This window comes from Mustela putorius, unplaced genomic scaffold (genome assembly GCF_011764305.1).
Source record: "Mustela putorius furo isolate JIRA1106 unplaced genomic scaffold, ASM1176430v1.1 tig00003834_pilon_pilon_pilon, whole genome shotgun sequence".
Lineage (NCBI taxonomy): Eukaryota > Metazoa > Chordata > Mammalia > Carnivora > Mustelidae > Mustela > Mustela putorius.
In genome coordinates this window covers 128,025,224-128,042,212 of record NW_025421987.1, presented here as the reverse complement: position 1 = coordinate 128,042,212, position 16,989 = coordinate 128,025,224, and the positions used below count along the sequence as shown (strand labels likewise).

The following is a 16,989-nucleotide window of genomic DNA, read 5'->3' as shown; positions in this document are numbered from 1 at the left end:
AAACAACTGCTCAGTACAATAGGAAGCCCCAATTGACATTTTAAAGTATGAGTGTTAGTTTTTTCTTTTTTTTTTAAGATTTTATTTATTTATTTGACACAAAGAGAGATCACAAGTAGGCAGAGAGGCAGGCAGAGAGAGAGGGAGAAGCAGGCTCCCTGCTGAGCAGAGAGCTCGATGTGGGGTTCAATCCCAGGACCCTGAGATCATGACCTGAGCCGAAGGCAGAGGCTTAACCCTCTGAGCCACCCAGGTGCCCCTAGTTTTTTCTCTTTAAAGAATTTATAATTTTTAAAAATATTTTATTTATTTGTCAAAGAGAGTGAAAAAGCATAAGCTGTGGGAGCAGCAGAGGGAGAGGGAGAAACTGGCTCCCCACGGGACTCAATTCTAGAACTTTAGGATCATGACGTGAGCCGAAGGCAGACACTTAACTAGCTGAGCCACCCAGACACCCCAAGAATTTATAATTTTAAAGCATCATGAATTCCAGAGTATGCAAACTCCAGTAAGGGATAAAAGTATGAGAATAAGACCCAAAACCGCATAAATGCAAGGTACCACAAACTATCAAACATGAGAAATGACCACTTGGTGACTCAAATGTTACTCTTTCAGAAACTCATCATCTCTAGCATTTTTAGACCATATAAAATTCATTTTACAGCTGAAAAAACACGCAAAAGAAAGCTGGAGCTGTAGTACCTGGTGAAAGTTGGGTTGTGTTCTGTCATCGCAACTAGCAATTTCAGAGCATATGCTGGGACGGGGTCAGGCTCTGTGAGGATGTGCTCATACCTGCAATGAAAAAGTGATTACAAACAGATTCAGTGGTTTTCTTCACTTCATGTCTCCTCTGAACAACAGAAGCCATATACCATAAAGTGCAAACATAAAGATACCAGAATAAACCTATGCGCAATAGGACCTGGTACCAGATACTTAACCTAATGGAACTTCAAAGAGCTTCACTTGGCCACAGGGCATGAGGACACCAACCTGCCTCACAGAGGTCTGTTTGGGGAAGAGTTAATGAGACAATCCAGTAAAAGGATTAGTATTGGGCTGCACACATGGTAAAAGATAGAAGGAAAAGGAAGCATTTGTGGCAGGGTCTTCAAGAGCATCTGCACCTTCAAATGGGATCATGATGGGGACTCAGTAGGGCTATATGGCTAGGATACACAGATGAATCCTAGAGGAGAAGGACACAGGTGGAGACTGGAGGATTCTGTGCACAGGCTTCTTTATGTTCTCTCCCTCCCATAAGAGGTCAAACAGAATAATCTTGTCCCCAGCAACAAAAATGCAACACATGCATGTGATGTCTCTGCCCATCAGAGACTCAAGTGACCAAGGCTTTGGTGGGGGCTGGACACATTAGCAACTTCTAATAAGAGTCAAAATCGCTCCTAAGAGGAAAGCTGGCATTCAGCATAAACCCTGCCATCTGCACAAGAGACCAGGCAGCCTGAACTACCCCCAGCAGTTAAATGGGGCTGGAAACACTCTGAGCACCAAGTTCTAAGTCTCCATCCTGCCAAGGTCCAGCCTCTCAACCAGCAAGCAGTCATTCCTAAGGGGAGCAGTCGCAGACCTGCAGTGATAACTCTTTTCTACATAATATTCTTCTTATGAAAACTTTAAAATCTGAAACAATTATTGCCAGAAAGAATAAAACTTAAAAAATAAATGAATAAAAGGTCTTTATTATTATTAACTAAAAGTTTCAGCAACACAGTTCAGACAGTGCCCCCATGTTATCTGTGAGGCAGACGCTGGTTTGCAGAGGGCATCTCACCCACTCAAGTTCAGCTAGCCGGTCTACAGCACCACGGAGGTGCTCAAGATATAAGTGTCAGATGAAGGGATGGACAGACAGTTGGAGAAATGGATGGACATATGAACAAGCAAACCAATTACCTTTTTGACTCTATTCTCTGGAACATCCAACAACTAAAAAGGGAGTAAACGACCTCCCCAAACCCAAAATGTATATTTAAAAATCCATGACAAGAAGCGGATGCTTTTCATCTGGTGAATAGGGCCCCAGGCTCTTAGTCAGAGCCTATTTACTCTCATTTTGGAAATCATTATATAACCAGCTTAATTATGTAGCCTCTAATCCCACAGCCATTAAAAAGGAGCCAAGTAAAGGGAAGAGAGGGACTATTACAGAATGAAGTGAAACTTGAAGGCATAGGAAAAACAAAAAAAAAGCAAACCCACAAACTCCAAACAGAGAGAAGTCTGGGGAGCATTTAACGTAGAAACAGCAGCTGCTTGTACCTCAATGGGACCAGAGGGCCCATTACACACCATAATGCTCAAAATGGGGGTAGTGAGTCAAGAAAATGTTCAACTGGGTAGAGTGCTCTGTTTAAGGAGGCAGGAAGTACCATATTTTAGAAAGATTTCTTATAAAATATTTTTAAATTATAGCAATTAAAAGTTTTGCTCAGGTATGACAAAGATAAAAGTCAAAATGCCAATCACTCATAATAAAATCATAAATATTAATAAATCAAAGAGAATGGTATGTTAAAAAACAGTATGGCACAACCTAAGCATCAGTAATTTCAGGAGTGAAAAAAATCAAATTTAGAAAAACAATATGTTTTATCATCTGAATAAAACAAAATGCAAGGAAACACCTTTAGAGGTGATAAAAATTTAACATCCAGGTTGAACTCTTTCTAAAAAAGGAACAACTCAGCATATTAGAGAGAAATCATTATTCCTTTCTAGAAGAGTCTTGAAAAATAAAAAGCTCTTACATCCTAAGTTGGGGGCACCCAAGACGACCTTCAGATTTAATGGTTTGCTAGAAAGCCTTACAGAAAAGTTGTTAAGCTAATAATTATGGTGTGTTACAGTGAATACCAGCATAGATGAAAGGCTCATAGGGCAGAGTCCAGGCAGAACCAGGAGCAAGCTGTCAGCTGTCCTTTCCCAATGGAGGCAGTTGGACAGAGCTTACCCTCCAAGCAACACTGTGGACAACACACGGGCTGTACTGCCAGGTGGGGAAGCTCACTGGAACACTGGTGTCCAAAGTTGCATTAGAGGTCAGTCACATGGGTATGGCCATGTGTCTGCGGACTAACCTTAGTTGCTCAGTCTCCAGCCCCTCCAGGGGTCAAGTTGATAATGCTATAGCCCAAGGCCCCCACCAAAATTCACATTATTAGCATAAAGTATCTGGCACAGCTCAAGGCCCCCTGTATACAGAGACTCTCTTATCAAGCAGGATAGTCCAAAGGCTCAGAAGTTATGTCCCAGAAGAATATCAAGGGTCAGTCTCTCTTTGTAACTTGTAGGGCATGAACACTCCACATTTCCTAAGTTAGCTCTTCAGGGCACATGTCCTGAAAAAGGAAACTGAGGCACTGAGTTTAAAGTGAGGCATTAAGTCAGATAAGAGAAGGATGTACCCTTCTGCTGCCGACCAGTATTTGGAAACTGTCAGCCAGAGAATCTCAATGGAAATGGGAATGGGAGGCTTCTGATGAGTCACACAAACAGGCTGGATGATGCCCCCCCATCCCGCTAGTCCTCATTCCCAGACTTAGCTGAATCACTGAGGAAAGGACCACAAGCCTATAAATTTACAAACGCTTCCCATATAATCTTCTGTACTTTTCTTGTGGAAAGTACAAGATAAAATGTGGACAACTGGTTAGAAATGTAATAAACAATCCCAAGAAGACTGAGAAAACACAAACTATTTTAAAATAGAATTAATAGGAATATGTAGAATCTACATTTAAAAAGAACACAAGGATGAAGCTTTACTGACTGAAATTCAAATGTCTTAAGCTGTTTGAGGTCATCTAACCTGGAAATGGGAGGGAGAGATAAAGCTTGTACCAGCCTGTGCATGAGAATGTTCCCAAAAAATACTGTTATGTTTTTCTCCCCTTAGGAACAAAAAAAGGGTAAGAGTCATAATAAATATGTTTAAAATACAAATACTGAATACATTGAATATACTTTCATTTCAAAGGTAGGTTTGTAATGGTCAGCAAGAACTAGCCAGAAGAATGCTGTGATTTATTAAGCTTGTCTTCTAAACAGAGATAAAGCATCTGAGCTGATGGTCATTGGATCTTGCACTCCTCTGAATATGACTTGGCAGGAAACCAAGAGTGATGAGTCTGGACTCCTGAAAAGGCTTGGAAGGAGACTGAACAGGGGAGAGCTGGCCCATTCTGATGGACAGGGGCTGGAGAGGAGCACTCTAAGTGCCTTGAGCCTGGATACAGACTGAGATTGCTAGCAACATAAGCCCCTACTCTTCTACTTCTAGAATCCTCCCAAATAAGGGTCTTTTCCAGGTCCCAAACAGCTGGAACCCAGGCAGGAAAAGCCCTTTGTACTAAATCCACATCAACCCCAAAGGAGAGAACACACTTCTAAAAATCATATATTTAGAGATCCAAGGGATGTTCTCTTCCCTACCTTGCTAAGTGCCTGGTGAAACTGGCACCCAATTAGGTAAGCTGTCAGGAAATGGAAACAGGCTATCAGAATAACTCTGCATCATTGGGAGAAGCTACTCTGGAAAAGTGAGCAAAGATCTGACCGAGTGGAAAGAAGTATCTGTTCTGCTAGGGATAAGGGGAGGCCCATGTCTTGAAGAGGACCACTCCGCTTGGAGTAAGCCACAAATTCACATTTCTACGTCTCAGTGGGGTGGGCTCTGAGAATTTTAGGGGAAAGAAGAACTCAAGAATAGAATATCCAGGGGTGCCTGGGTGGCTCAGTGGGTTAAAGCCTCTGCCTTCAGCTCAGGTCATGATCTCAGGGTCCTGGGATAGGACCGCATCGGGCTCTCTGCTCAGCAGGGAGTCTGCTTCCCTTCCTCTCTCTCTGCCTGCCTCTCTGCATACCTGTGATCTCTGTCTATCAAATGAATAAATAAAATCTTTTTTTAAAAAATTAAATAAATAAATAAATAAATAAAAAGAATAGAATATCCAAGGAACTTTAGAAGAAAGTACAATGAAGAAGATCCTGCTAAATGAAAAGTTGAATTACTTTACAAAATCATATAAATTATTAAGTGTTGTGAGATCAAGAACATACATATAAACTAAGGAAAGAAAGGTGACATACATTGGACAAGAAAGAGTGATCTTAGAAAAGGGGTTAGAATGGTTAGGACATAACTTACGAAAATATATCACCAATAAATTAAGAATTAAAAAATTTTAACTTCCACTAAAATACTAACATTAGTAAATATTCACATAATCTTGAGTGAAGCACTCTGAAGCATGACAAAAGAAATGAATAAAAAATATTTATAGCTTTAAAGTTTTTAAGTAGTATTTCTCAATAGGCAAAACCTCCATAAATGAATCAAATGAGGGGAAAATTTGCAGAATGTTGGCAGAACAGAGTGGATAGTCTTAATATATAAAAGGCTGGGTGCCTGGGTGGCTCAGTGGGTTAAAGCCTCTGACTTCAGCTCAGGTCATGATTCCAAGGTCCTGGGATCAAGGCCCGCATCGGGCTCTCTGCTGGGCAGGGAGCCTGCTTCCTCCTCTCTTTCTCTGCCTGCCTCTCTGCCTACTTGTGATCTCTGTCAAAAAAATAAAATCTTTAAATATATATATATATGGCTATTGCAAACCAATAAATATCCAACCAAAAAAAAGAAAGTGGACAAAATCCATCCAAGAAAAATATAAATGGCCAAGAAGCATGAAGGGAAATGGCCAACTTCACTAAGATCTAAAGGAATTCAAGAGATAACAAGAGTACAGCAAAATAAGTACATAAAGGGAAGCTGGTAATATAAACTCATCATCATTTCTGAAAAAAATTTGTCAAAACCTATCAAATGCCCTTAAAAAAGTATTTAATATTATAGTGACTCCAACCCTAGAGATTCAACAAAAAGAAAAGTATGTACTCAAAGATATAACCCATAAAGTGGCTCTTTGCAGCAGTATATATAATTATGAAACACTGGGAAAATCCTAGATATTCAGTAACTGGAAACTGTTTAAATCGTTTTTCGTACATTTATAAATGTAGATAAGTAGAATACAAGGCAGTAATCCACTTATATTGGGATAGACAGAGATATTCACAGTACGGTATCTGGGAATTGGCAGGAAAGATAGGTTCTAAGGAGGAAATTTCAGAAAATACTAAGTAAATCTTACCACAAACAGAGAAACCATATTGAAAACTAGGCAGATATTAACATAAAATGGTAGGCAAGAGACAAAATGTGAAAAGCCTTGAATGGCTGGGTAAGTCCTGTGAATGTTACTTTCTACAATGCAAAGATTTTTGAGCAAGGGACAATATGAAGAAGACAGTGTGTTTAAAGGCATATCTAACAGAATACAAGATGGATTCAAAGCTTGGAGCATAGAGGAAAGAAATGTGTGGGTTTAGCTCAAGAGAAGACTGCCAAACAGCAAAGGCATGAAGGTGAAACCTGCCTGTGGAGAAGGCTGAGGACCTCCCCACCAGATGGCTGTGAGAAAGGAGTAGAGAACCTACTCTTAGGCATTTTCTGTACAGTTTTGTCCAAAAATTGATCTAGGTGATATCTTGAGTCAACTCCAAAATTTTATGAACTGAGAAAGGCATGAACCAAATAGAGTTGATATCTTGAGAATTTTTCAGTCTTGTGATTTTTATGTGACCTGATATTCTGTTGTCTTGCATGAATACATAGATATTTAAGTATATCAGAAGTTAAATGGATACATAAGTAGATGGAGAAACAGGAAAATGATATATATTTATATATTTTAATATTTTTAAGTGAAAGAAAGATAGGTATGACTTCAAAATAAGTGTTAAATATAATTTCAGAGAGTAAACCCTCAGCTCTTCTGGATCTCTTTAACAAAACCAACAGCAAATTTTTATTACAAAGGCCTGGAAGGCTTAAAAATTAAAAAAAAAGCCTTCAATAAAACAACACTCAAAGTTAACCAAATATTATCCAAAGGACTGGCACATTAGAATTATTCTGATTCAGAAGGATACAAGAATATCTGTCCTTACTTTAACTCTGAGATTATCCTACTTTAGATTCCTAGAGGTTGTATCTCAGGAGGGATCACTGTACCTCAATGCACTGCTTTAGGTAGACACTCAAAACATAGAAGGATTAAGTAAAAGGAACAAAGTAGAACATTATGATGCTTCTTTAGGCTACAAAAATAGTTGTGATTCAAATGTTATCTGTAAAATAAAATTATCTGAGGGAAAGCTAAAATTGAAATACTCTGTTCTGATTTCCATCAGAGATGGCCAAGTTCACATCTATTTTAACATAGAATATTTGTGGTTAAGGGAGACAAAGGCGTGATAAAGAACCATCTGGATGCTCGTTAAGTCACCAACACATAAGCCAGGTAGTCAAACTCACGACTTTTACAGGATATTATTTCAAACCCAGATAAACAGCTCTACGGTGTATTGCCACTAATGGAATCCACTTACAATTCCAATTTCTAAGAGAAAATGCAATTCTAATTTGTAAAAAATATAGCCCTTTCTGAGATTCTAAAAAGCAAAGTCTTAATAATTTATGAAGTCATTATGGCCCTGATGATTGCACAGGTCACAAGAGAATTATAAAGAAGAAAGGCAATACTCATTTTCCCCAGGAGAGAAATGCTGAATGCCATATTGTCATAAAAACACTGTAAGCACATTTATATCAGCATGATCTCTTTTCAAAACACACAAAGCTAAAAGAAAATATGAAAACTTAAATACATGTTGGCAAAGTACTTCTAGCCTAGCAAAGGCAAATTCCATGGAGATTTTCCCCATGGCTTGCTACCTGGCATAAAGAAGGCTTTTCCTGACTATTCTACCTAAAACAATCCCTTCCTCTTTCTCCTTATGATCATTCTCTCTCCCCTGACACTGTTTTATGTTTTGTTTTTCTTTACAGTGCTCACAATTAGCTGCAATCATCTTATTTATCTGTTTATTGCTTTGTCTCACCCACTAGAATGTAATTGCGCTGAGAGGCAGGGATCCAATCTTACCCACCATAGCATCCCCAGTGCCTGGCATGTGAAAGTCACTCAAAATATATTTATTGAGGGGAGGGAAGGAGAGAAGGCTTTAAACCTAATATACACAATCACAAAATGTACTACAAATGACATGATCTACCTTTGTATGAATATTAAAATTTCCTCTTTCCCAAGAAGAGAAATGGTGTCTTTCCTGAGTGAAGGATCTAGTCCCATTTATGGCTAAATACTGAAAGAGAAATGTCCTCACCTTGTGGAACAAGTCTCAGGGAAAAAACAGAAGAAGACTACTTTCGATACTGTAAGTCCATTGATAATGAATTTGATATTAAACTTCTGAGAGGTGTCAACTTTAATTGAAGTCACTCTGGACTCAAGTTTCATTAACTATTGCCTCTTCTGCAGGAATCTTTCGAATCAAATCTTGTCTCTCTGCTGAAGGAAATCATAGCAATTTCCGAAGTATATATGGTTATCTTTCTTCCCAAGAAAAAACTTTTTCTAGTGAATCAGTTACATTAGTGGCATTCCAACCATCTCAGAGTGGGCGAGACTGAAGGAGGCGAGGAGAGGAGCAGGAAGTAGGAGCACACGCACCAAGTGTGGCAGAACCAAGATTTCATCACAAGTTTATTCTAATCACAAGACCCAGACTACCAGAGGCCAACATCACCAACTTTAGCATGCAGAGTCTTCTCCAACTGGGGGCAGGCAGACAAGGAACTCAGAAAGGCTGCAAGCACAAGGAAGGTTTGACAACTGTTGCTGACGTAAAGATGGAGGGACCAGTGAGAAGATGTGTGGGCACACTAACAGAACACAAGGCAGCACAGAAACAGGGACTCTGGTCCTACAACTGTGTACTGAGGTGAATAATGGGCCCAAATCTGTCCAAGTCCTAACCCCTGGTACCTGTGAATATGACTTTATTTGGAAGAAGCCGTGCAGATGTGGTTAAGGATCTCAAGATAATTTAAGGTAGGCCTTAAACTTAATGACAGACATCCTTATGTGAGAAAAGGAGAGGCAAACTCAAGGCAGACACAGGGGAGAAGGCCATGTGAAAAAAGAGGCAGAGATTGGAGTGGACGCAGCTATAAACGCAAGACTGCTGGCAGCCATCAGAAGCCAGGAGAGAGGCATGGTTTCTCCCTCAGAGCATCCAAAAAAAAAAAAAAAAACTGCCAAGACTTTGACTTTGAACTTCTGACCTCCTGAACTATCAAAGAATAAATTTCTCTTGTTTTAAGCCAATCAGTGTGTGGTAATTCAGCCTTAAGAAACAAATGCAAACTATGAGAAACTGAATTCTGCCAACAACCTGACCAAGCCCAGAAGCAAGTTTCTCTCAGAGTCTCCAGGCAAGGACTCAGCCCAGGGACACCTGACTTCAGGGGTGTGAGATCCAGCACAGAGATCCTGGTCACACTGTGTCAGACTTCCCACATACAGAACTAAGTAGATGTTGGTTTAAGCCACTCAGAGTGTGATAATTTTTTATGCATCAATACAGATCTAATGGAATATTCAGAGTTTAATATTCTTGTATTATTACATTAGTTAATTCTCATGATGGAATGTTACAAAGAAGTTTTGATGGCGAGCATCTTTTTCTTGTTCCTGATCTTAATGGAAAGGCCTTTGAGTAGTATTTCAAAACTGTGATCAAAAGAGTTCTGGGAGATGGTAATAGATAAGCCATAGGAAATAGTGTCTTAAGGTCATAAAATGTTGAGAAACACTGAGCTTCAGAAAGTTAAATGGGTAAATTGTGAAATTCAAAACCCAAGGGATAGTAAACACATAAATCGTTTCAGAAAGAACATGTGTTCTGTGGCAGGTCTATGAACCTTACACAGGCACACTGTTGAAGGAAGTTGGCTTCGACATTTAATTTATACTTAACTAAACATTTTTATTTGCAGGACTTACAGACTTGTTCAGTTAAAAAATATTAATGTCTGAAATATTTGGCTCTACCACATAGTACATGTTCCAAAAAGGCTGTGCCTGTCTTGGTCATTATTATATTCCCAGAAACTAGAAATATGCCTATACAGTAAGATGTACTCAATTAGTGCCAATGAATAAATAAGCTGATTGGGAGAAAAAACATTCTCTCTCCAGCTCACTTCATGTAACTATCCCATGCAGCTGTCCACTAGAAATAAGCTGGCCTGTTTACCGCTCACTGCTCTGTGCTTTCCACACTTTTGTGTAACCCAACCTTGCCTAGAAGACCTACTGCTTTTCTATGCAACCCTACCTAGATTTCAGTATCTAACTGAAATACCCCCTCTCTATTAGTGGTATTATAATTTTTCACACAGAAACCACTACTTACAACTAAAGTTCATCTCTTCAGAAAGTAAAGCATGTACACTGCAAAGAGGTAACACTTCTTTTATATTAATTCATGAATGTATATAGAAAGCAATCCATCCAAGATATTTATGATAGATGAGGTGATGGTTAATTTTTATGTGTTAACTTAACTGGGCACAGTTATTTGGTCAAACATCATTCTGGGTCTGTCTGGATGAGATTAACATTTGAGTGAGTAAACTAAGTAAAGCAGATTGCCCTCCCTCGTGTGGGTGAGCCTCTTCTAATCAGTTCAAGACCTGGGTAAAACAAAAAGGCCGAGTGAAAGGGAACACCTCTGTTCTACTGCACTGAGCTGGGACATTGTTCTTCAGCCACCTTTGGACCGGACGCATCGGCTCTTCTTCAGTCTCCAGCCTGTCAGCTTTCAGACTGGTATGTATCCTACCGGCTGGCCTGGTTCTCAGGCCTTCGGACTCAAGCCAGAACTACACCATAGGCTCTCTGGGTCTCTAGCCTGCAGACTGCTGATCTTGGGCCGTCTCAGCCTCCACAGTCATGTGAGCAAATTTCCTTATTGTAAAACTCTTTCTTTATATACATACATCCTACCAGTTCTATTTTTCTGAGAACCACAACTAATATTTAATAAGATATTTATTCTTACAACTGAGTTTTCATTCATATCACTAGCAGTTCTGATAAGCACCTGGAACACAGGTATTACATGGTATTTAACAAGATTAAATTACTGTGCTCCCTGAACATTTTGTTAAGGTTTTTAGAAGAGACATCCACTCTTTCCAGAGGATCAACACCCAGGAACCATTTAATCACCAAGTAGAAAGAGCCTTTCTGAGAACAAAGCCACATAGCTATAGACACAAACACACAGGAATGTCAACATCACTCACATCCCTGAATCCAGCTATATTTGATGCCATCACTCACATCTCTGAATCCAGCTATATTTGATGCCAGCACAAGCTCATAATGTGAGCACATGAGTATTTATCAAATTAGTTTGAGTGTTACTGTTTGCAAATAGAAGTCCTAATATAACACTTCTGTGTAAAAACTAGAAAGCCTACTGTATATGTGCATGAAAAGCCTAGCCTCTTGGCTTTAGCCAAAGTACTAAGGTCAAAGAAAGATTAAGACTTTTTTTCCTGAAAGATTTTATTTATTTATTGGACAAAGAGAGACACAGTGAGAGAGGGAACACAAGCTGGGGTAATGGGGAGAGGAGGAAGCAGGCTTCCTGCTGAGCAGGGAGTCCAACATTGGGCTCAATCCCAGAACCCTGGGATTATGACCTGAGGTGAAGGCAAGTACTCAACAACTGAGCCACCCAGGCATGCCGAAAGTAAGATTAAAACTTTAACAAAATTATAGAGCATCTAGGTGGCTCAGTCAGTTAAAAATCTGCCTTCAGCTCAGGTCATGATCCCAGGGTCCTGGGATGGAACCCCACATAGTCTCCCTGTTCAGGAGAGGGCCTGCCTCTCTCTTCCTCTGCTGCTCCCACTGCTTGTGCTGTTAAATTCATAAATAAAATCTTTTTTAAAAAATTCAACAAAATTTAAAATATGGATATTAGTATGTATATTTAACAAGCTGAAGCCAATGCCATGTCACTCTTAAAACTGTAGAAACTTCACTATTCTTTCATTAACGTACAAGAGACATACAAGATTTTATTAGTTTTAGATGCACAACATTGGATTTGATATTTTTATACATTATAAAATGATCCCTATGATAAGTCTAGTTACTGTTATCTGTCACCATACAGTTATTACAATATTATTGATGTTGGGTAAGCTGCATGTAACATCCCTATAACTTATTTATTTTATAACTGCAAGCTTATACATTTTTAAATTATTTTTATTAGCATACAATGTACTATTTACCCCAAGGGTACAGGTATATGAATCGTCAGGCTTACGCACTTCACAGCTCTCACCATATGACATACCCACCCCCAATGTCCAAAACCAATAAGCTTATACCCTTAACCCCCTTCACCTATTTCACCAGCCTCCCGCATCCCCCCACCCACCCTCTTCAGGTAACCAACACTTTATTTCCTGTATCTATGAGGCTGTTTTTGTTTTAATTATTTTGTTTTGTTTTGTTTCACATACAAGTGAACCATATGGTATTTGTCATTCTCTGTCTGCTTTATTTCACTTAGCATAATATCCTCTAGGTCCATTAACGTTCTCACAAATGGCAAGATTTCTCATCATTCTTAAGTCATATATTTACCTACTCGATGAAGAATATTAATTTTCTTTGATTAGAATTTAAAAACTTGGAGGAGTCAAGATGGCGGAGAAGTAGCAGGCTGAGACTACTTCAGCTAGCAGGAGATCAGCTAGATAGCTTATCTAAAGATTGCAAACAACTGCAAATCCATCGGGAGATCAAAGAGAAAAAGAACAGCAATTCTGGAAACAGAAAAACAACCACTTTCTGAAAGGTAGGACTGGCGGAGACGTGAATCCAAAGCGACGGGAAGATAGACCCTGGGGGGAGGGGCCGGCTCCCGGCAAGGGAGGGGGAATGGAGCACAAAATCAGGACTTTTAAAAGTCTGCTCCGCTGAGGGACATCGCTCCAGAGGCGAAACCGGGGCAAAGCTCAGGCGGGGTCAGCATGGCTTCAGGTCCCGCAGGGTTACAGAAGGATCGGGGGTGTCTGAGTGTTGCAGAGCTTGCGGGTATTGGAACAGAGACAGAGCCGACAGTAAGATCACAGCTTGGGGTTACCTTGAACCGGTCGCAGGCTCGGTGAGCTGGGAGCGCGGCCGGAGGTCAGGCAGACGGGAGTAACTGGGCGCTGTTCTCTGAGGGCGCATTGAGTAGTGGCGCCCGGGGTATCGGCTCCTCCGGGCCCAAGAACATGAGGCCGCCATTTGTATTCCCGTCCTCCAGAACTCTACGGAAAGCGCTCAGCGAACAAAAGCTCCTGAAAGCAAACCCAAGCGGATTACTCAGCCCAGCCCCTGGTAAGGGCGGTACAATTCCGCCTGGGGCAAAGACACTTGAGAATCACTACACCAGGCCCCTCCCCAAGAAGATCAACAAAAAATCCAGTCAAGACCAAGTTCACCTACCAAGGAGTGCGGTTTCAATACCAAGGAGAGCAGCAGAATTCCAGTGGAGGAGAAAGCAAGCACGGAATTCATGGCTTTCTCCCTGTGATTTTCTTTTTTTTTTTTTTCCCTGTGATTTTTTTAGTCTTGCAGTTAATTTAATTTTTTTCTTTTCATTTTTTTATCTTCTTCTGCTAAAATTTTAACTTTTACGCTTTTCTTTTTTAATGTTTTTTAACTAGTTTATCTAATAAATATATTTTTTCCTTTTTATATTTTTCTTTATTCGTTTTCTTTTTTTAAATTCTTTTCTTTTCTTTTTTTTTCTTTCTTTCTTTTTGAACCTCTTTTTATCCCCTTTCTCCAACCTCAAAATTTGGGATCTCTTCTGATTTGGTTAAAGCATATTGCCCTGGGGTTCTAGCCACACTTTTAGTATTTTACTTGCTCCTTCATATACTCTTACCTGGACAAAATGACAAGGCAGAAAAATTCACCACGAAATAAAGAACAAGAGGCAGTACCGAAGGCTAGGGACCTAATGAATACAGACATTGGTAATATGTCAGATCTAGAGTTCAGAATGACAATTCTCAAGGATCTAGCCGGGCTCGAAAAAGGTATGGAAGATATTAGAGAAACCCTCCCGGGAGATGTAAAAGCCCTTTCAGGAGAAATAAAATAACTAAAATCTAACCAAGTTGAAATCAAAAAAGCTATTAATGAGGTGCAATCAAAAATGGAGGCTCTCACTGCTAGGATAAATGAGGCAGAAGAAAGAATTAGTGATACAGAAGACCAAATGATAGAGAATAAAGAAGCTGAGCAAAAGAGGGACAAACAGCTACTGGACCATGAGGGGAGAATTCGAGAGATAAGTGACACCATAAGACGAAACAACATTAGAATAATTGGGATTCCAGAAGACGAAGAAAGAGAGAGGGGAACAGAAGGTATACTGGAGAGGACTATTGAGGAGAATTTCCCCAATATGGCAAAGGGAACGAGCATCAAAATTCAGGAGGTTCAGAGAACGCCCCTCAAAATCAGTAAGAATAGGCCCACACCCCGTCACCTAATAGTAAAATTTACAAGTCTCAGTGACAAAGAGAAAATCCTGAAAGCAGCCCGGGATAAGAAGTCTGTAACGTACAATGGTAAAAATTATAGATTGGCAACTGACTTATCCACAGAGACCTAGCAGGCCAGAAAGAGCTGGCATGATATTTTCAGAGCACTAAACGAGAAAAACATGCAGCCAAAAATACTATATCCAGCTAGGCTATCATTGAAAATAGAAGGAGAGATTAAAAGCTTCCAGGACAAACAAAAACTGAAAGAATTTAAAAAACCAAACCAGCTCTACAGGAAATATTGAAAGGGGTCCTCTAAGCAAAGAGAGAGCCTACAAGTGGTAGATCAGTAAGGAACAGAGACCATATACAGTAACAGTCACCTTACAAGCAATACAATGGCACTAAATTCATAACTCTCAATAGTTACCCTGAATGTTAATGGGGTAAATGCCCCAATCAAAAGACACAGGGTATCAGAATGGATAAAAAAACAAAACCCATCTATATGTTCCCTCCAAGAAACTCATTTTAAGCCCAAAGACACCTCCAGATTTAAAGTGAGGGGGTGGAAAAGGATTTACCATGCTAATGGACATCAGAAGAAAGCAGGAGTGGCAATCCCTATATCAGTTCAATTAGATTTTAAGCCAAAGACTATAATAAGAGATGAGGAAGGACACTATATCATACTCAAAGGGTATGTCCAACAAGAAGATCTAACAGTTTTAAATATCTATGCCCCCAACGTGGGACCAGCCAACTATATAAACCAATTAAACAAAATCAAAGAAACACATCAACAATAATACAATAATAGTAAGGGAAGTTAACACTCCCCTCACTGAAATGGACAGATCATCCAAACAAAAGATCAGCAAGGAAATAAAGGCCTTAAACGACACACTGGACCAGATGGACATCACAGATATATTCAGAACATTTCATCCCAAAGCAACAGAATACACATTCTTCTCTAGTGCACATGGAACATTCTCCAGAATAGATCACATCCTCGGTCCTAAATCAGGACTCAACCGGTATCAAAAGATTGGGATCATTCCCTGCATATTTTCAGACCACAACACTCTGAAGCTAGAACTCAACCACAAAAGGAAGTTTGGAAAGAACCCAAATACATGGAGACTAAACAGCATCCTTCTAAAGAATGAATGAGTCAACCGGGAAATTAAAGAAGAATTGAAAAAAATCATGGAAACAAATGATAATGAAAACACAACGGTTCAAAATCTGTGGGACACAACAAAGGCAGTCCTGAGAGGAAAATATATAGCGGTACAAGCCTTTCTCAAGAAACAAGAAAGGTCTCAGGTACACAACCTAACCCTACACCTAAAGGAGCTGGAGAAAGAACAAGAAAGAAACCCTAAGCCCAGCAGGAGAAGAGAAATCATAAAGATCAGAGCCGAAATCAGTGAAATAGAAACCAAAAACACAATAGAACAAATCAACGAAACTAGGAGCTGGTTCTTTGAAAGAATTAATAAAATTGATAAACACCTTGCCAGACTTATCAAAAAGCAAAGAGAAAGGACCCAAATAAATAAAATCATGAATGAAAGAGGAGAGATCACAACTAACACCAAAGAAATACAAACTATTATAAGAACATACTATGAGCAACTCTACACCAACAAATTTGACACTCTGGAAGAAATGGATGCATTCCTAGAAACATATAAACTACCACAACTGAACCAGGAAGAAATAGAAGGCCTGAACAGACCCATAACCAGTAAGGAGATTGAAACAGTCATTAAAAATCTCCAAACAAACAAAAGCCCAGGGCCAGACGGCTTCCCGGGGGAATTCTACCAAACATTGAAAGAAGAACTAATTCCTATTCTCCTGAAACTGTTCCAAAAAATAGAAATGGAAGGAAAACTTCCAAACTCATTTTATGAGGCCAACATCACCTTGATCCCAAAACCAGACAAGGATCCCATCAAAAAAGAGAGCTATAGACCAATATCCTTGATGAACACAGATGTGAAAATTCTCACCAAAATACTAGTCAATAGGATTCAACAGTACATTAAAAGGATTATTCACCACGAGCAAGTGGGATTTATTCCAGGGCTGCAAGGTTGGTTCAACATCTGCAAATCAGTCAATGTGATACAACACATCAATAAAAGTAAGAACAAGAACCATAGGATACTCTCAAAAGATGCTGAAAAAGCATTTGACAAAGTACAGCATCCCTTCCTGATCAAAACTCTTCAAAGTGTAGGGATAGAGGGCACATACCTCAATATCATCAAAGCCATCTATGAAAAACCCACCGCAAATTCGTTCTCAATGGAGAAAAACTGAAAGCTTTTCCGCTAAGGTCAGGAACACGGCAGGGATGTCCATTATCACCACTGCTATTCAACATAGTACTAGAAGTCCTAGCCTCAGCTATCAGACAACAAAAGGAAATTAAAGGCATCCAAATCGGC

The 16,989-nt window shown here is 39.6% G+C and overlaps 1 protein-coding gene across 9 annotated transcripts in view; it reads right to left on the bottom strand.

Annotated features, from left to right (window-relative positions):
• Positions 1-16,989, bottom strand: part of ULK4 (unc-51 like kinase 4) — a 653,086-nt gene that overhangs the window by 383,451 nt on the left and 252,646 nt on the right. For 8 of the 9 annotated variants that reach the window (XM_004754228.3, XM_013057115.2, XM_013057114.2 and 5 more), the window contains one exon: positions 706-798. In XM_004754228.3, the coding sequence (XP_004754285.1) occupies positions 706-798 (93 nt within the window). Of the gene's footprint in view, positions 1-705; positions 799-13,125; positions 13,325-16,989 lie in introns of those variants that run through there. The other variant, XM_013057124.2, reaches the window with a different exon arrangement.